This window comes from Amia ocellicauda, chromosome 13 (assembly GCF_036373705.1).
Source record: "Amia ocellicauda isolate fAmiCal2 chromosome 13, fAmiCal2.hap1, whole genome shotgun sequence".
Taxonomy (NCBI): Eukaryota; Metazoa; Chordata; class Actinopteri; order Amiiformes; family Amiidae; genus Amia; species Amia ocellicauda.
Window position 1 is genome coordinate 34,372,842 of NC_089862.1, and position 21,282 is coordinate 34,394,123.

A 21,282-nucleotide genomic window follows, 5' to 3' on the forward strand; every position below is an offset into this window, starting at 1 on the left:
GCGGCAGTTTGCCACGGAGGGCTCCTCCTGTCTGAGGTGAAGTGAAGCCCGACCAATTGCCGGGAAAGGCAGGCTATTTTGAAAGGCAAGGCGAGCGCTCTCCTCTCACCTGCATGACAGGATGTCCGCTTAATAAAGGCGGTCATGCACGACTGCCAGAGAGGCTAATAAGGTGGGCGGAACACAAAACAACCTGAAAGCCACGTTTAGAGCCGTTTAAATCACACACACACACAGACGCACACACGCTCGGCCCAGAGAGAGAGGGAGAGGAAGAGAAAAATAGAGAGGGCAAGGAGAGCTTTCCGGCTGATTTTGCATGGAATCCAGGTTTCATTAACTGTGTGGAGCGAGCAAACCCTTAAAGAGGCCTAGATTTAAATCCTGCTCCGGTCACAAGTGACAAGTGTCCCCTGAGGATCAGTAGCAACTCGCAAAACAACCACACGGTTCAGCACAACCAGGCATCGAGAAGCAGCGATTAGATACGATTTTTAAAGACGTTGGACTCTCTCATCCTGATGTTTCAAGACCACAGTGGGGTATTAGGAGCCCCTTTCATTTCACTCCCAGAGGAATGGGACAGAACACAAATGCCAAGCGAAGGCCAACACTTGAATCCTGGTAGGACAGATGAGAGAAGGTCTAATGCAGTCAACTTCAGCTGCAGTTCAAAGACAGGGTTTCCCATCTTCCTAGCATCAATTGAATCAGCAGAAATTAATTCATGTCAGCCGCGGAGATCCATTAATTACAGCGATCAATCTATTTATTACAAACAAAACACTCCAACTTGACGAATGATAAAACAAATGCCTTTATCTGTCTGAGCAGCTTTACACATGACGGTTACTTAAAAAAAAGCACAAACTAAGAAATAAACACATCTCAAGCAAACAAGAAGCCAACTTTCAGTCTCGAAAACTAAAGAAAGAAGTGAGAAATTATTCTAAGAAGAGAAACGACTTCGGGGAGTCCTTACACTAACTCTGATTCCTGCTGTACGGGACAGCGATCTATACCTACTGGGGAACCGAGGATGAAATATAGAAAACAGAGAAAGTGAAATGTGCATCATATTACAGGCCCTTAAATGCTGCATCTGAGGGCGGGTATTTGAAGAGCGCAGGCATGTCATTAATACAGGAGGAATATTCCTTTTCATTGTAATTACAGCTCCTAGCGCGGCCCTGCTGAGATGTGTCGGCCGTCTTCCGGTGGCGTCTTGTTCGTGCTCTCCGCCAGCGTTTGAGGACACATGGGAGGGAAGTGAATTAACCAGCATCTCAAATAACGCTGCGGGCCGCGCTGCCGGGCTTTGAAGTCCCCCGTCTTGTGGGGTTTGGTGGCGCAGCGGGCCTAATTCACTCGTGTCGATCAAACCCGTTGCTCGGCTCTGGGGGCCCCCGAGTTAAATTTTTCCCGTGTCACCAGTGAATTGAGTTTGGGGGTCTCGAGCGCAGCCCGACCCACGCACGCATCCACTTTCCAAGAAGTGCCTGGGAAATAAATAAAAGACCTCTGGAAAGGCCTGTAGCTCATTAGCCTGGCAGGGATTGAGAGTCAGTCGGAGAACGGTTGGTACGGCTACAAAACATCCCCCCGCCCAAACCGAAGACATCCACCAGGGCGATGAGATACCGGTGGAAACGCAGACGCTATTCTGACTTTTCTCAAAATCCTATAGTTCTCAGCCTCAGCCTTCTTTGTGTGACAGTCGTCCAAGTCTCTCTGATGGGCCAAACCTCAACATGGCCAGATCTGCTTAAGATATGTATGTATGTGTCCTCGAGACTGCGCTTTCTCATCCTGCAGCTTACTGATCCCTGCGTGGCGAGTCAGAGGTACTTAACAAACTCTGAGCAACATAGGGGGTGATGAGGCGACGACCTGTTTTCAAAATATCCACTTGAGAAATGTCAAAACCCGCTGACAATGTTTTAATTGCTGTCTTGATACAGGAATAAATTAAAATGCCATTTCAGCATCATGTAGCAGGTATCATATCTGCTTTTATTTTGCATTGCATCTGGACATTTTTAAATCATCGATACTTAATCATGAATGCATTCTTCTTTAGGTTTTTAATTTGTGTAGTTCATTGATGCATTAATAACCATTAAATGTGTGTATGCTTTTTATATGTTTGTTTATTGTGCTGTTTTATTTACTTGTGCGTGGTGGATCCACATATTGCAACACAAATTGATAATTTAACTCTTGGCTTTTAAATCAGTTAATCAATGTCTTCCTTATTGAACCCCAGAAGAGACTGCACCAGATCCTACACTTTGTCTTGGGTGGCCTTTGCTCCCTCTACTAATTTAGCAAGGTAGGCAGGCATGGCCGCAGTTTCATACACCAATTAAGAACGGTAGACACTCAGACACCCACTTTTCTCTTAATGACTCAACTGAAATATTAATAATAGCAGGGATTTCATTAAACATATTAGCATCACTGCGCCGAGTAGTAGAGAGGTGGGAGGAGATGAGGCGGCGAGCAGGAGGCCAGAGACAAACACGTTTGCCCGGGTCTGCTTGTGTGTGTGTGTGTGTGTGTGTGTGTGTGTGTCGGCAGTCTTTTAACACACCGCTCGCCCCGTTCTGTTTGACACAGCAAACAGAGCAGCGATCTGTGTATTTGTTTGGGCGGCTTTAAAGAAAATATCTTTATTTTCCAAGTGTTTAAAAATGGGGTTATCCAGGCCCTGACAAAATAGTACACCCACTTCATTAAACCTGATGGAGCTGTAAACCTGTGCCGTCCTGTAAGTGTGTGTGTGTGTGTGAGAGAGAGAGAGAAAAACGAGAGAGAGAGAGATGGAGAGGGAGAGAGAGAGAGAGCTGTCAGCAGTGTGAAATGGAGCTGCATCAAAGCCGAGAAGGCCGTGACCTGAATGCTTCACATCCACTGGCTGGCTAACAGGATCAATGACAGAGTTTGCTGACCGCTCCGCAGCCCCCTCACCCCTCCACTAATGAGAGTAGTGCCGAAAAGGCCGGACTCAGGACTCGGCTCTGGGCCAGGCTGTGAAACCAACGGGTGACAGAGCAGACGCTGGAAATCTCTAGATGTACCACTAGGTTTTCCAATCACAAACCGAAGAAGTGGAAAATGTCCGGAGAATCGGCCACAATCTGCAAACTGTGGCAGAAACAACACAAATGTAAATGCCACAGGTCAGGTATGATATACAATAAACTCACTGCGATATCGAGTCCGGCGGAGCAGCATGGTTCTCTCTGGTTTGTTCTCATGGTTTCTATAACTTCTGTAGCCGATTGTGTGTCAGCTGTGTTTACAGGGCTATTCCAATAATTTCCAAATTCAATATCAGAGGAATTATTTCCCAAATCCCGGGCAGCCTGTGCCCTGTGTGTAGCCCCTGTGTGTAGCCCCCTTCCCAGCTTGAATCGATTTGGGAGTTTGAACAGGTTTCAGCTTGAGCCCGCCGACAGCAACAACTTTGGGTTTGGATTTAGTTCTTGGGTCCATGAGTTCGGGCACATGATTTGTGTTGTGTTGTTGTATCTGTATTACGTATCCTATTTATCCTTTTAGCAGGCAGCCCTAACCAGGGGGACTGAAACTGCCACAAAATATACAAGTCAAGGAGCAGATTAAGCGAGAACATACAAGTATACTTATAGTCCATTCCAGGCTAAACCTCAGCATTTTCTGCTTATTCACACGTGCAAGAGTCCCTCACATCAAACAAAAGAGAAACTGCTCTGGCATCCCCTACTTCAGACATCTGTCTTCGAAACAGGACTCGCTCTCCCGTCTGGGCTTCAATCTTTACGTTTTAAATGTGTTCTTTATACTCTTGTTTTGTTCCTCTGCGGTCTGTTACATTAGGGCCTGTCAAAAAGGGAAAAAGAAAAAGTGCACGGCCAATGCAGCAAAGTAAACAAACTGGGAACAGTTCTAATTAGGGCAAGCGGCTTCTTAATTGAATTTGGAGGCCCTGTGGTTTTAAATCATGTAGACAGGATGCTTACTTCTGCTGGCATCTTTGTTGGTCCTAGTCAAGTCAAATGCACCCTCTACAACAACGTCCTTTCGGTTAAAAATGAACGATGACGTAAAAAACGCGAATAACGATAATAATAATCGCATAACCCTTCTCTTGGTAAACAGGTAACGTGCGCAGCTGCCAGGACGGCGATCAGAGGCAGGGAGAGAGAGAGAGAGAGAGAGAATCACCTTGATTCAGTGCACCGGCGCTTTGATGTGCCTGCAGTGGTGCCTGTTGCCCGGAGTGGACCCAGAGCCTTAAAACAAAAATCTAGCTTGACATCTTCAAATCATAACCATATGAATTCGAATTCCACGTAAGAAACATTTTGTTCCGAGAGGCTCACGGATGAGGCATTAGCCAGTGATAACAGAAAACAGGTTTGGAGATAATGGGAGTCTGCAGAGGTGGAGGGGTGGGGTGGGGGGGTTTGGGGAACACTTCCAAATTTTTCACGGAGCGCAACTACCTAAAATGGAAGTTTTTCGGGAGAAGACGGAGTGACGATGACCTCCGTGTGGCGGGAGAGAGAGGGAGAGACAGGGAGGGCGAGGGAGAGAGACTCGGTGTTGCAGAGTTGGAATTACAAGCCAAGTCTTGAGAGACGGGAGGTGTGTGGGAGGGGTTTGACAGGGCATTGTATTCCAAATGTGTTTAATTTATAAAATGACATCACAAGAGATCAAATCAAACTATATCAAACTGTCGCTGTATCCTCAGCAACCCCATACCTGTTTTTAAGGCCGAATTTAATCGAGTAGATTAAAATCTCTTCTGATTTCAGTGTGTTGTGGAGTCGATGCCTATTCAATCCCAGGCTGTGATAAGAACACAGGCCTACAGTTCCTAATAAAGTGGCCAGACCACAAACGCAGAATATCTCCATGTCGTCTGTAATGGAAAAGAAACGAAAAGACAAACAAACTAACCCTGACAACCCGTCTCTCCTTAAACTACATGAAACGCCCCTGAAATTTCACAGATTCTTCTTTAAGGTTTCGGACAGTGTGTTATCATCACTCCCGCCTGGAAGAATGCAAACACGCCATGTCACATGTCTTGTCTTTCCCCGAGGGCAGTTTACGGCAAGGCTGGGTTATTTCACCGCACACGTCCGGCAGAGAGCATGACTTCATCGCTCGGTCCCTGTCACGCTAACATAACAACTCCAGGTCTGGTTTTGGACGTGGTTTCCCTGCAAGTCGTCTCACCCTTCTGTGATGAAATTCTACACAAACGTGGTGCCTTTTGAACCCGCGCTCGCCCCACGGCCTGCCAACGTCTTTGCCACCCACGACTGCTCTTCAGAATGATGTGGCAAACACGAATCACACACGCATGGCTTCTGTCCAGTTTGCACACGCACGCCTCACATTAGAACATCTTTTCATTGATCTAAATCCTCACGTTAAGCTGATTAATTCATTATTTCACATAAAACAAGCCCTTTGCTCTTTCCTCTGTTTAAAATGTGGTCCAACTTTGGACTTGGAGGAAACGGACACACAAGAAACAAATTATGATATGAAACTGAGATGCTTATTTCAGCAACACGCCACGCAGAAGAGACACACTTCTTGTGTCACACACTCTCCGCACAGCCCCTGTTGCGTTGTGCTGCCATCTCTTTCCTATTTTGCTTCCTCACCTTAATAACTTCTCTTGTTAAGTGGCTGCTGCTGCTCCTGTAACATATTCTTAATCAAATCATCTTTTCTCTTTTTTCTTTTTGGCCAGAGGCCGCCGTTCATTAAATAAATCAAAAGTGAGCACGTCGTACGGCACAGGGTAATGCCCCGCGCATTCCTCCGCGCCTCAGACGACGGGGGGCACGCCGCGCGCAGATGTCAGGTTGTTTCAATAAAGCGCGTCCATTGTGCGGCCTTGCTGCTCCCCGAGTCGCTGCCGGCGGTCCCGGGGGGGAAGCGCGGGGTGTGGGGGGGGGGGGAACGGTTCCAGCTGGGTCTGAGGAACCTTGTCTGAGTCAGGAAAACCACATCTCATAAAAGCGAAAAGGAAGCATAATGTTCTACAAGGACAGAACATTAGCGAAAATGTCACTCAGCCCCAGTTCCACATGTTGGCTGCCACGGCCTCTTCCTCCGAGCATGCCCGGCTGATATGAATCCCATCTGCTCGGCAAAGCCAAGTGACAGGGAAGAAATACCGGCATCTGGTCTCCATTGCCGGCGGCTTTTTGTTCCAACTTACAGCTCTAGCTGGAAACATATGAGGGGAAAGGAGGTGCTGGCAAGTGACTAAAAAGGGTGCGCTGGCACTAGGGAGGGTTTCTTATGTTTTTCACACATCAGTTTGGATTTTACTAGGGGGTGGGGGGCGGGAGGTGGTCTGGGGTTCGGCGTAGGGGGTTGGAGAGGCACTGCTCACTTCATCATCTTGATCCAAACATCCCCAGGGGCCCGAGGGGTGTTTTATAACGAAGCTCCCACTGATCGTCTTTTAATTGAAACAAGAACAAAAGGATTCACTTTCATATATCAGCACCGGGTTGAGTTACCAGCAGCGGTGAAGGATTTTGTCCCCGGGCCCGCAGTTCAGTTCAGTTCAGTTCACTTGGGTTCAGTTTAGTAAGGCTAGCTCTTGTGTCCCTGACTGGGCTTCCTGTTTTGAAATCTTATTTCAGTACGTGTAAGTGCAGTGGGTGAAGTCATGGCTGAAGGACGATTGAGAAGTTCCCCCGTTCTACACAGACCGCACCAGTTATGACAACGATCTGCTGTGACCGGTATCGTGTGGGATGCGGTCCCAGGACGGATTCTTCTCAGCCAGTCTAGGTAGACAGGGAACAAATCCGGGGCCTTTTCAAGATAGTTCGGAAGCTCCTCCTACTTTAATTTAGTCCCAAACCAAGGTATAAATAGATAAAAAAAACAGGGTCAATAAACTGGGGAAACTCGGACATTTGTGAAGTGAACATTGCCTCGTCAGTTTGTGTCTAAACTGCATTGTTGTTGCTCTACTTCGACAAGAACTTCAGCTTTCCTACGATGGACTCTGGTTTTCAAAGACTAATCATTCAGACAGACAGACAGAGACCATCTTCAGGGCTTCAGTAGCGTGACAGCAACACGGAGGGATAGGGTTCATTGCACGATCACCACATCTGGCTAGACGGCAGTGTAGCGAGCTCTGAGGACGCCAGGTGAGGTTTGAATCGGGGTGAAGTATGCAGTAAATAACAGGGGCTCTGTTTTTTTCAGTGGCGGTCCATCGCTAGGGTGAAGTGAACCAGGCGTCGGAGCTACGCAGCAGCTTGTGTCTCTGTACTGTGCACTTTCTATCTTCAGGGTGAACCAATGAAGAATACAGTGAATCTGTCTGGCATAGAAGTGAAGAAGAGAAGACATCTCCGGTGAAAACTGCTGACACAACACTCCCCACCCCATTTTATTTACATTTAAGCACGATCACGCACGTTTATTATTATTTTTTTTTTACGGTGACTTTTTTCTCCCGCTTCTAAACCGACAGCCCTAAACACACACTCGGAGGTCTGCAGGCGTTTTGTTTCATGGTATTGATTAACGGTCAATTTCTTAACAACCCGTGACAGTGGTAAATTGTTGAATTTATGCATATTTAGTAATGCTTATGCTATGGGTTCACTCTGCCTAAATCTGGTCCACCTAATCCCTGCTTCATTGTGATGCTCTGTCAAGCAAATATCTTTCATTATCATAATAATAATATAGGTTATAGCTTTTAAAGACGTTCTGCATTGAAGGCTGGTTGGGAAGAGTTTCATACGAAGTACTTTGACAGAATTCTACACTAAAGGTTATCCGTCACCCTCATATGATATACGTATCGCAACAGCAAGTTAAATTAATTAATAAACAAATTACTAATGTATAATTTTTCATAAGTAATGTAAAGGGCACAACATTAGACCCAGGTTTCCTAATTTCTGACCTCTCGTTTGTATAGAACAGAGCTGTGTAAGGGATGCTGGGTAACCAATCCTCTAGTTTGCCGAGCCGGTGATGTCAAACAAATCTCACGGTTCCCTGCCGCGGAGAAATTAAAAAGCATCACCTGAGAGCCTGGTTAAATACAAAGAGCTTAGCTGTGAAGGAGCCCTTGTCTGGTGCGCCCGGGCTGCATTTTTCACGGTCGCGGATCACAGTGAAGGAGCGAAGCAGAGAGGCTGCCTGAGTCGGTGAAAGTCAGGGAGTGAAATGATCCGCCTGCCGCAGCCGAACGCGGGGGCCTCTCCTCTCTCACGGGGCGCGGGCGACTGAGCCGCGCCGTGAATGACAAGTGATGGGCCGAATCGCCGGGGAGCTCCCGGTGAGTTATTAACGGTGACAGGTACGCTACCTGGGAGACAGGTTGAGAGGGGGAAAAGATTATTTATAAGCGAATAGTTAACAGCTGTACCTACTGCTAAGCATTACACGGATGCCACAAGCGGTAGAATTCAAATCGCAGGTTATTCAAGCAAGAACAACTGCCTGTCACCCGGAAAAGAAGAAAAAAAAAAGGCGCAACGTTCCGCGGTGGATAAGGAGATGAATGAGCTGCCGGAGAAGGAAGGCGATGTCAAAGTCACAGCGGATGGGAGGTCTAAAGGGCCGTGATGGGAGTGGGAGAATCTGAGAGAGTGTGTGTCTATAAAATCTGTAAAGATGCAGGCATTTAACTCAGCTGTTTCATTAAGTGATGGCCGGCTTCCAGCACAGAGCATGAGCGTGTCATTGGGTGTCATGGACTTGCTGTACGTGTTCTGGTGTTGGGGACCCTGTGATGCCCCCTGGGCTTCATCACCCCCAAGGCCAAGCGTTGTTCAGCATCAATTACTTATTCTGCTCTATCTGTTTCCACAAGGGCTTGGTTTTAGTGTGCTTGAACCACAAGACAATTAAGATAATTTATGGGGGATTATTGCAACAGTTTCGGAGTGAGAAAATAAGCTGAAAGTACGTTGCAGAAGCTCCCAATAAACACCAGTCCTTCCCTTCACTCATTAATACACCCTGCACCCACGGAGGGAAGTGCAGACTGTAAATGTTGCATCAATGAATCGGAGAGGTTCTCCACTCTCCTTCAGAAAAGACACGGTTTGTTAAAATATTGAGCAGGCAAGCTCTCGTGGAAGAGATTTTTGTCAACATTGATTTGCTTCTTTTCTTTCTGGGGCTAAATATTCATCCTCAGCCGTGTCGTTCAATTGAAGATGTTTTACGTCAAGACTAGCCTTCAACTAGACATGTAGACGGGGGGACTTCTGAACAGCTTTGGACAGGTTGTGAGAGAAAACAATAAAAAGAAAGATACATTCTGGCACCTGTTTCTGTGATAGGAAAAGGAAGCTACTAATGAGCAAAAGTGAAGCTACAGGTTACTGACTTAAATACTTATGAGAAGACTCTCAAAATTGGCGCAAAAATAAACGTTTCAGCAACATTTGCCTTATATGTAAGTAAAATTACTGAAATGATTCACCCTTTAATTTAATATCAATCAGATTGAATAAAATTGGTTTTATCGCTCATATTTTAATGAGCAAAAGATGTTTTTTTTCAATCAGGCTCTCAGTACGGAACTGATCGTATGATGTAAGTGTGTGTCATTGCGTATGAACTTCGTAGCATCCTCTGTAAAATGTCTGGAATGAAAACCATTTCTCTGAACACATTCACAGTGACATTTCAGAATGAGATTTATATCAGACGTGTGGTGCAAGTTCAGGGTTTACTCACTTACTCTCGGCTTTTTATTATGATGTTGTAAAACTATGGGTTGAACTCTAGTGGCACGCGCTGTTTAGCACACAGAACCAGCCGCAGAATACAAATATTGTATTAAGTACATTTTACTTAACATTATCACGGGCCGGTTAATGACAGGTCAGCAGAAGGTGTCGTATCATTCAGAAATACAGAGCCAAGGTATAAACCAAACAAACGCATTGCTGGCAGGATCCAGGGACAGCCATTGGACCCTGTATGTGTTTGAGGTATTTGTTGTGATTTGTAAATAAAGACATTGAGAGAAACTAAACCCTTTCCGTATCTCTACACGGACCTGATCACCAAAACAAGACTGATTTCGTCCTGCACTGTGGGAGTATCCTGAAACATTTAAACAGCCACTGCAGCGTTTCGACATGAACAGACAGCCCCGATTATTTCCCCCCATTAGTGGCGAGGAAGACGAGGGACAGGAGCCCCGCGTCACAGTGACAGCGGCTCCCAGACCGCGGCTGCACGTGGCAGCAATTAGCACAGGGCCGCGAGCCGCCATCGCTTCAGAGGACGTCCCCCAGGTCCTAATATAACCTCAGATGAGAGCAGGAGGATTGCGCATCTTAATAAAGGTCTTTAATGTTAGTCTTATTACATGGCAGCCCAGAGGTCCTTTATTGCTCCGAGTCAGTTAAATCACCTGCAGTTTTTCGTTCATACAGCATTAGGCATCACTTAAACCAGATTCCCGGCTGTTTTAAACGTCCGGGCTGTTGAGCTGCCACTGCATGGATTGAACACAGGCAATTGTTGTATCCCTACACTGAACACACTTATTGTGTATCTTATTTTGACTGTAGACAGTGTGAATGAGTATCTGCAACCAGGGAACAGCTATACTTTGTCGAAGGCGCTATAAATCCAGAGAAGTAAGAACACATCCTAAAGGACAACTTAAACCCCTCCACCCCCCCGACCCCCAAAAAACTATGAAGGAGCACCGAGAGACAGCATCTTTAAACGAGAGGCAAAGTCATATCGGCGCTCCCTTCGTGATTATTGCCCGATTATAAACATAACATAAACACTGTACTAGTATAGAAGGACTCGTTACGGTTAATATCATGGTCAATGACAGGGATTATTCTCAGCCTCGTGAGTGGAAATTGTCGCCCCAACATTTAGCACTGGACGTAGCGCAAAAATGCCTCTGAAAAGCCATACATGTAGGCCGCCCTGCTCATACAAACACAAATGAATCAGATGGTAAGAAGCGATAGATAGAGAAGAGAGAGATAAGACGAGGACGATCTCTAGGCATTGGGGTTAATTACTATGATAACATTTAACTAACATTAGTCGTAAGTGTTTGTTTTGTGAAAGGGTCGTCTTCTTCACACGGCTATTGATGACCTCAGCGACTGAGCTCAAGAGAGGCCTGTGAATTCGGCCCAGGGTTTCCCACCTGATACACAAACCGTTTCATCTCTTTGTGTCATTAAGATCCCGATGAAGCCATCACTCCGACTCTTCATTAGCAGCATTGTCCCCCCCCACCCCCGCTCCCTCCCTTCCCAGTGGCTTTGTGTTATTACTCCGTCTTAATGTGGTCAATACTGGCTAAAATATTCCACCCAGTCTCCCCACTGACACTAATAAATGTTGTCCTTTACAAGATATAATATTCAATAGACTGTTGTTAAAAGCAATAATGATAAAATTGTTGCCCTGAGGGCTCTAACTGATTGAATTTCATACATACTTACAGACTAATAGGGTATTATGGGATTTTACTATCCTTAATGTGACTGACAAACAGTGCAGTTGAAAATTCTTTGAAGATTATTTGAACAAATCTGTGGAATGTCTGGCCGGCGCTCTCTCTGGCAAGACGACGCTCTTTCGCATTTTATTTTTTATTCGCCGTCCAGAAGACCCCCCTCCCGCAACATATCTCCCCCGAACGGTGTACGAATCCGCGACACATGTCTTAAAGGCTAAGTATATTAAAACCAGCTGATAATAAAGGGCTATATAAGGAGATACTGTTTCAATATCCCTGCTGGGACTGCTGTCTCATGGCGGTGATTGTTAAAGCCTCGCATTTGAAAACAGAACAAAAAAACAAATAAGAGTAATGTTAGAAATACCACGGGGGTAGTGAGGGAACAGCAGGCGGCCAACTGCACCGAGATAAAAATACCTCCTATGTAATGACTTGATGGGTCTGATTTCCCAAATACAATTAGAAGACTGTGTAATTATGATTAAAAAGGGTAAAGGAATAAAAAAAGAGGTTTACTCACAGAAGCTGAGCGCTCTCGAGATCTCTGCTCTTAAGGTTAGCATATTGTTCCACTTAATCGTGGCCTCAAAACACAACACATCTACCTCTGTCTGCTATTGGCTTTGGACACGTCGGAGTAACCACAAGCACATGTAAAGTTTCTCTTAACTAATTCATTCAGGAACACTTTGGTTTGCTGCGAGACCAAACTGCTGTACCTTTGATTAAAATACGTGTCTGATTTCAATTTGGGGAGAGAGGGGAAACATACCATTGTGGTCTTTTATAATCTGCTGGCGTGACATTTTTCTGTTGTTTTTTTTTCATTTGGGTTTTTCTTTTCCGTGAAGGGACATTATGCTGACAGAACACTAGAATAGCGGGAGAACTGGAGACTCGGGAGGGTGTGAAGAGTGACACCGCGTGAGTGCGTGTACGCCGAAAACGGCAACTTGTCTTTTTAGTTTCAAGTTTTTTTTTATCGTTTGCTTTTTCCTAGAAGCGATGAAGAGGGAATTCACGGAGATGGTCGTGGGCTGTGACTCCCAACAGCCTTGCGCTGCTTGGGTCTTGAAAATAAAAAATAAACATTAATGACTTCATAAAGACGCAGCTGGTAGTTTAAATTAAGACTCCTGTGTACGCCAAAACTTTCTGACATGCTTGTTTAATTGTATCGATTTATGTAGCTATTTATTTATCTTTTTGTTGGTGTGTGCTTACTTATATACTTAAGTAATAATTGGTAAAATATTTAAAGAAATCATGAAGAACTTCCATTTATATATCATTGGAAACACAACAAAACTAAACAACAGCATTCCTGCCTGTGAAATTAAAAGTTTGACCAATACTTATGCGCTATAATATCTCTAGCCTTGACAACACGAAGGTCAGTGTGGTGATTAATTAGGGCAATAATTAACAGGAAACCTTCGTTTAACACAATTTTTATTTATGGGCGGAATAACAAAGTCGAAGTCATCTCTTCCTACAATATTGCAAAATGCTCTTGCGTAGAGATTCCCTATATGCATTTATTGTAATATACAAAGTATCGTACCTGTTTATTTCCACCAATTTGTTAATTATGCTTTTAACCTCCTGTCCCTTCCCTTCCCTTCCCCTGTCCCGTCCCTGTTGCAATCCTAGGGCTCGTGTCCCATTGTGTCCGGAGCCCACGGGCCACTCACCTGCAGGATGTATCCCCGGACGTAGTCGCGCAGCGTCCAGCCCAGGCCGTGCAGGATGTGCAGCACCTCCTCCTGCTTCAGAACGCTGAAGAGCCGGTCCAGCAGGATCTTGAGGCGCACGGGCACGGCCTGCGTGCCGTACAGCATGAGGCTGCTGATGTCGAACACCACGTTGGACTGCACGATCTCCACCTGCGTGGGGTGGTACAGGTGCTGCGTGCTCAGCTTGTCCAGCGCTGACCGGTAGTCAGGAGGGGGAAAGCAAAAGAGACACGGGAATATCACACACTCATCAAAAAATATATATTATCCAGTTGTTTTTTAAAAAGAATGTCATTTTACAATTCTTAAATCCTCAGTTAATCGGTGCAGACTTGGCCACACCAGCTTCTCCCCTCCTCTCTCTCTCCTCCCATCGTGACATCGAGGAGAAGTTTTGTGGCTGTTTGTTTTGATTTTGCGCAATAGGTTTTATATTATTTGAACTCCAGACTTTGACGGTGAGCTCTGATGTTGCAATGAAGCAAAGACATGGTAGATCACAGAATTATTGAATTCACTTTCTCCCAGACATGACCGGACAACAAACTGCTTTCAATGTTACCCAGACAGACAAATGGCAGTGGTGCATTCTGGGAAAATGCAAACACAAGGACAGCAGCAAAAGTAATTAAGGAAATAAGTAAATCAAGAAATAAAGACAAGTATAATGTTTAACTGTCCGTGTTATTCCACAGCTCAAAAACACAAATGTGATTGAGATTGAGGGGAGTCTGACACAGAGAGCTGAAATTGGACATATTTTGCGTAAACGTGGAAAGTCACAAGGTTCATTTTTTGATAGGAACTATCCACAGCCTGTCCGCTGATGAGAAACTCATGCAGATTCGATGCTGTGGGTCAAATCCGACTCAAACTTGATCTGCAGGTCGGCCACAATATTAAACTCAAACCGGAATAGAATTGGAGGCAAAAAAATATAAAAACATTGTTTGAAATCTGTGAAATACGCCGAACCGGAATAAAATAAGAAAATCATACAAATGGAGTACACAGTCAAGAAAAAAAAAAAAAAAACTCAAAAAGACAACCTGTGAAATAAAAAATACAAATACCTGCTCAAGCTACCGTGTACTAAATCAAATTAAAACATTTCTGAATGAGATCTTTCAGCAGAGTTTCCTATGATCTGATTCCAAGCCAAGATTGCCACTGGCTTTCTGCTGCCGGGAGCGAAACCACAGCTAGTTCACAGACACTGCTGTCTGCGTGTTTTTTTTCCCCTCTTTTCTCCCTCCCTCTTTCCTCGAGCTGCAAACTTTGAACCCCATCCAGCTTTGACACACACGTGGCCTCTTCAGTTAATAACTATCAAGTTTCCCCCCTGTCTCCCTCCGTCTTCTCTTTGAGGCAACTGCGCACTCAGCACCGGGAGATAATAACACATCTATGAGATAAAAGCAGAGGCATTAATGTAATTGTCTGCCTTTCTCTCTTTAGCCTAATCTCTCTCTGCCCCCCTCCCTCCGTTCTTTCCGCAGTTTTGACTGTCTGTGTGACACCTGGTTTTGTCTCCTCTGATCCCACGACAGGTTTTCCGCTGACGAGGTTCTTGCCTGACAACAGATTCTGCCAGACACGAACATAATAAAAAATGAAGAACTACTTGTCAGAGTCGCTGCCAATGTACAGATGAAATGAAATATATATATAAAATAAAATAATTCCTGACAGGTCTCGGAGAGAGTGAAGGGGGAAGAGAAAGAATCAGTGGGGGCTCGGTGGCGGTCGCTGACGGCCTTTCTCTGGCCTGGCAAACAGGTGTTTTCTTTTATCTTTTTTTCTCTACTGCTCTTTTCTGTATCACAGTTAAAAGCATGGGGTGAATTTGAAATAACGGATAGAGCTGGCAGTGCTTGATTGGGTGGGAATAAAACATGGCAACTAGTTATGTCTACCTCGGACAGCAAATCAGCGCAGGCGGGAATATTAGGGAAGAAATTACTCTGCTATGCTGTTGAAAGGAAATCTACCGGTTTGCAGAGAAAAGTATTTGATATTAGTATTAAGATTTTAAAAGAAAAAAGCTGATATCTCCTATTCATACGTCATTTGTTTTCAGCACGTTTTTCAGTATTTAGATCATATAAGGATTCAACCTTCACCCATAAAAATAAATCTGATGCCATCAGCAGCCCGGCCTAAGAAGAACATACGAACATAAGAAAGTGTCCAGTGGAGAGGAGGCCATCCTCCCCATCGTGCTCGTTTGGTGTCCATTAATAACTAAGTGATCAAGGATCCTATCCAGTCTGTTTTTGAATGTTCCCACATTGTCTCTTCAGCCACATCGCTGGGGAGTTTGTTCAGATTGTGACGCCTCTCTGTGTGAAGAAGTGTCTCCTGTTTTCTGTCTTGAATGCCTTGAAGCCCAATTTCCATCTGTGTCCCCGGGTGCGTGTGTCCCTGCTGATCTGGAAAAGCTCCTCTGGTTTGATGTGGTCCATGCCTTTCATGATTTTGAAGACTTGGATCAAGTCCCCACGTAGTCTCCTCTGTTCCAGGGTGAAAAGGTTCAGGTCCTCAGTCTCTCAGTAGGACATTCCCTTCAGACCTGGAATAAGTCTGGTTGCTCTCCTCTGAACTGCCTCTAGAGCAGCGATATCTTTCTTGAAGTGTGGAGCCCAGAACTGTCCACAGTATCCAGATGAGCTCTAACTAGTGCATTGTACAGTCTGAACATCACTGCCCTTGTTCTCAATTCTGCACTTTTGACAATATACCCTAACATTGTGTTTGCCTTTTTTATTGCTTCCCCACATTGTTTGGATGGAGAAAGTGAGGAGTCCACATAGACTCCTAGGTCTTTCTCATGCGTTACTTCATCTAGTTCTACTCCTCCCATAGTGTCATTATAGTGGACATGTTTGTTACCTGCATGTAATACCTTGCACTTGTCCACATTGAATATCATCTGCCAGGTGTCGGCCCACAACTGAATATTATCTAAGTCCCTCTGAATAGCCTGTGCTGCCGAGATTGTATCTGCTGAGCCACCTATTTTAGTATCATCTGCAAATTTGACAAGTTTGCTAACTATCCCAGAGTCCAGATCATGAGTATAGATTAGAAAAAGCACAGGCCCTAGTACTGATCCCTGTGGAACTCCACTAACAACCTCACTCCAGTTAGAAGCGACTCCTCTAATCAACACCCTCTGTTTCCTATACATCAACCAGTTCATAATCCATCTACTTACATTACCCTGAATGCTTACAGCTTCCAATCTGAGGATGAGTCTTTGGTGTGGAACCTTATCAAAAGCTTTTTGGAAATCTAAGTATATCATATCATATGCTTTCACATGATCCAGAGCTGCAGTTGCATGTTCAAAAAATTCTAATAAATTAGAATGATCTGCCTCGTCTAAACCCATGTTGACTATCTCCAAGAATATGGTTTTCATTAAGATGCTCCTCTATTTTCTGTCTAATCATTTTTTCCAACATTTTACAGGTGATGCAGGTGAGACTGATTGGTCTGTAATTTCCTGGCTCAGTTTTGTCCCCTTTCTTGTGGATTGGTATGACATTTGCTGTCTTCCAGTCAGTTGGCACATCCCCTGTTCTAAGTGTCATTTGGAATATTTCAGTTAGCGGCCTATAAATAATTTCCCTCATTTCTTTAAGTACTGTTGGAAATATCCCATCTGGCCCAGGTGATTTGTTTGTTTTTAATTCTGCTAGTCCCTTTAGTACCTCCTCCTCATTCATCCTGATCTCTCTTATAGTTTGCAGAGATAATGTGACTTCTGTCTTGGGTTCGTTTTCTGGCTTATTACAAATTAAAACTTGTACCTTTTTGCTTGAAAGCCAGGGCTAAAGAGGTCTCTCTGAAATGTCAGAGCCGAAGGTGTGAGAGCCGTCCCTTTAATTAGAGCAACGAGGTCACATGCACGGTGCATTAAAGCGAGGTGTGAGATTCCAGACAGGGACAGAAGGTGCTTTTCGTCCCAGTCCTCCCCAGCGCGACACTGTGCTGCAGTTCCCTAATTAAGCTCCTTTAATGGCACGTCGCTAACAAGAACATGATTCAAATCCTGGGGAAGTTTTCTTCTTCCTCTTCTCCTTACCCTCATTTTCGTTATTAAAGAAACGATGAAGAAGCGATGCCCTCGGACAGCAGGACCGAGCTCTAGCGGACGGGCAGGTCAGAGACACAAGGTGAGGCTTGCATCTCACACACAGCAGCACACACCGAGCTCCGAAACCGCGCCTCACACACCGGGACTCCCGATTTTCTCTTCCTTTTAACGAAGAGTCATTTTTTAATAATGGGCGTCTGTGCGTTCGCCAGATAAGCAGAGAGGAAGTGTGCGCTTTATTCTTCTATTCTCTCTTTTTCTTTCATAGATCTCCGTGTGCTTTAGACGGGAGCGTGTTGAAACTCAGAACTGCGGAGACAAAATCAAGCACTTTTTCTGAAGCGCCCTAGCAAGAGGAGTTCAAACAAACCGGGCGTTGCAATTAAAGAACGAAAACTGTAACAAACACCTGTTTCTGGTTAAGTTTTAAAGGCAGATATAATTGCTCTTCATTTTGTTCCCCCCTTGTCTGTTTTATTTCTCCGAATAAAACAATAAATACGTGCGGGAGCGCTGATGGAGCTTTGATTGCCACTACTTATGTGCTGATGTGCACTTTCTCTTGCCAGACTCAATCAATAAAAAGCAGAACATGCTTAAGGCGTGCCAACGTCTTCGCTGGTGGGTCGATTGTATTTTTCTCCGAATTTCAGTTTGCTCCGGCACAACCAAGTCAGACAGTAGGGCGTGGTGATGGCCGGAGAGGCAAGCCAATGAACCCTATCGCCATTTTGATAAATAAAATAGGATAAAGAGGCTTCTGCCCTGTGTGTCCAGAGCAAACGAACAACAACCAAAATAAACACACAAAAAAAGACAAAGACTCTGTTGTAGTGTCTTACCATGTGCCACCCAGCCGTGCTTACACTGGTCACATGTCCTCAGGTTGATCTTGCCAGGCTGGAAACACTCACACGTGCAGTTCACCAGGGTGCAGCGTATGGCCTGTGGAAACACAAAGAGAGACGGGCATGAGGATACACAACGACGCGACGGGGCTTTCAGGATCGGAACGGACGGGCGGATGTGCAAACTGGAAAAAGTCCATTCACGTATAAAAAACATAACTCTTATTACCACAAGACTGGAATAAATAAAATCGCTTGCCCCTGGGTTCGATTACGAACAAGCGATTTTATTTATTTTTGATCGCTGGTGGTCTGGGACCTGACTTTACAGGATCTAGTAGAAATGTGGAAATGATTTCTTATAAGGTCTGATCGTGTATTTATTTTTCTTTTCTACTTGTACACATGGAAAACTGAAGGGCAGTTATTTACTATGAGAAATAATAATAATAATAATAATAATAATAATAATAATAATAATAATAATAATAATAATAATATAGCTATAGAACCAAATAGTTAAATATAAAACCACAATGCTGAAATGTTTCCCACAGATGCTCACTATGACAAAATAATCATAATAATAAATAATAATAATAATAATTCACAAATTATATGTTGGTTTAAATCTAAGATTTGCTAAAAGTTAGATGACATTAATGTATGAGATAATGGTATATATTTGTAATAATTATTATAATTAGTTTTAATCTTCATGTGTTCATCAGCACACTGCAGTAAATCTTACACACATTATAGTGAACGCAGACATTTTATATCAGTATACAATCATAAAAACGCAATTCATTGACTTTGTTTTGCTGCAGATTTGTGAAAATCAAACACAGTATTTTTTAAGTAAGAAAACTGTCGATCTGAATGCATTAAATAGTCCTCTCACTACAAAAGAGAAAAAGCTCTAATTTGGGTGAATTTTCCTCAGGTAAGCTACCCAGAGATGTGGCTTAATTATTTGAGTGCAAACCTGAGGGAAAAGACGGCTTCGTTATCTACGACATCTCATCGCGTCAGAGACCTTCAGCTGCTGATTTAAAGCGCCTTTTTTAATTAAACTAAAAGTAAGAACATAAATAAATAAATAAATATGCACAAAACAATAGGTAATTAACACAGATTTTAAGTCGGATTCTCCCAGTAGATTTGTGTCAACGCAAGCCCTGCAGTAACTTTAATCCATTTCACCTCCGAAGGAATAGATATTTTCTTTATAATTTACATGAATGCGCCACGGAAAGCTGCTGCTTCAGATCAATACTTATTGACCAGCTAATATATCAGCAATCCTCCTGTCAGTAACACTGCTTCCAACAAATATGTTTATTAATTAATGAGCTATTTTATAATGAATTTACTTCCCCGAGAAGGAATAAGCATAATTTAGTTTTTTATTATCTTTACATAATAATGATTGACCAATGCTAAATATTTGTGAGTGTCATCATGTAGGGGACTAACAGAACATCAATTATAGCAAGTGCCTGTTTTCACAAGTGTTTGATTTTGCATAAAATGTTTTTTATCAGACAGTTATGGGTGGCTTTTCATCTCCAATCTCTCTCATCCATAACTTCAAACGGCGGCTTAAACTCGGCTAACGAACAGCGCGGCGTTTGTCAGTTTTGTAACTACAGAGACAGACAAATACTGATAAGCTTTCTATTAGGCCCTTCAGTACTACAGTATCATATTAAACCACCAAGAAATAGTTAAATTACTTACATTTAATAATATTACTCTAGCACTACTGAGCCATCCTACTGAGCTATTTCCTTTCATACCTTCTAGAACCTAAAGCAAGGCCTTCTATTGGACCTAATCAAACAATAATCAGCCTATAATTGTGTTTCATTATTATTATTATCTACAAAGGACAAAATATCAGCAAACATGAAACACGCATCTAGAGAATGTTACGTTTAATACGATTGAACTATTTATTGAAATAATTTATGTCTATAATAGCAAGAGATCGAGACTCGACTGTTGACTGCTTTGAAAGAAAACAACAGGACCAACATAAGCTGTGTGCTAATTGAACTAGTCCTTTGTGTAGCTGTAGCATGTTTTATTTGTCAAGAATCGAGTTATTTGAATTCTCCTTGGTTGGTTGTTGTTGTTTTTTATTTGCAGGGGGATCATTGGTAGACATTTTTGTTTATATCAAATGAGTACTTTATCTCATGGCGATAAATAAAGGAGTACGAAGTAAAAACCTGTTAAAGCACAAGCATTGACCAACACATAAAAAACAGTGGCCTGGGCTCAGAGGTGAAAGGTTGAGTCCAGAGTGCAGGTCAGTCCCTTTCAATATGCCGCGTTATAAACCATTGCTTGACTCACAATATCACACCGAGGCATTTCTGTACAGAACACAGTTATTCAGTATACAGAGGTGTATCTGGAAAACAAGTCTCAGGGAGATAATATTAGGTAATTCAGCATCAGAAATAATCATAAGATGTTCTTTTACAAATTAAACTGATAAAGGAATCATGTGCACAGAGTATAAGTCAATAAGTAAGATTATGCAATTGCTAGTAGGTTTAATAATAATAGAGGAGGAAGAATAAATAATCACAATCACAAGAATCATTATATTTGCGTCAGGATATATGACGCAAAAGCGATGCAATTACCCCCTGCCAGCCCGTGGAGCTCATTTCGCGGGGGAAACGCTGCTTCTCGCGGGACCCAGCGGTGCAGGAATGCGGGGTGTGTTTGTGCATCACGTGATTCCCAAAAGCCCGCTGCCCATGCAGACTAAATTGATTTGCAGCGAGGAGAAGGAGGAAGGAAGGAAACTCAAGGTGCGACAAGCGAGTATCCTTTCCCTTTCTCTGGCATTCTTGCGTTTTTTTTTTTTATCTCACACTCACATCCTCTGTGTCTCCAGGAGACATCAAAGTGACCGGCTGCCAGCCGATTAAACACCCATAATGAGCTGCAATCAGGCACGCGGTGCAGAGCTAACATGACAGATAAACAAAACAAAACAACTGTCTATTGTTTTCTAATTGCCACAAGCTCACTGTGCCATGCCTCCAAATGTAATCATTA

At 43.7% G+C, this 21,282-nt stretch overlaps 1 protein-coding gene across 3 annotated transcripts in view; it reads right to left on the bottom strand.

Moving 5' to 3' along the window:
• Positions 1-21,282, bottom strand: part of bnc2 (basonuclin zinc finger protein 2) — a 204,664-nt gene that overhangs the window by 44,855 nt on the left and 138,527 nt on the right. For all 3 annotated transcript variants that reach the window (XM_066720704.1, XM_066720705.1, XM_066720706.1), the window contains 2 exons: positions 18,196-18,298; positions 13,210-13,445 (listed from right to left, as the gene is read on the bottom strand). In XM_066720704.1, coding sequence (XP_066576801.1) covers positions 13,210-13,445; positions 18,196-18,298 — 339 coding nt within the window. The remainder of the gene's footprint in view (positions 1-13,209; positions 13,446-18,195; positions 18,299-21,282) is intronic.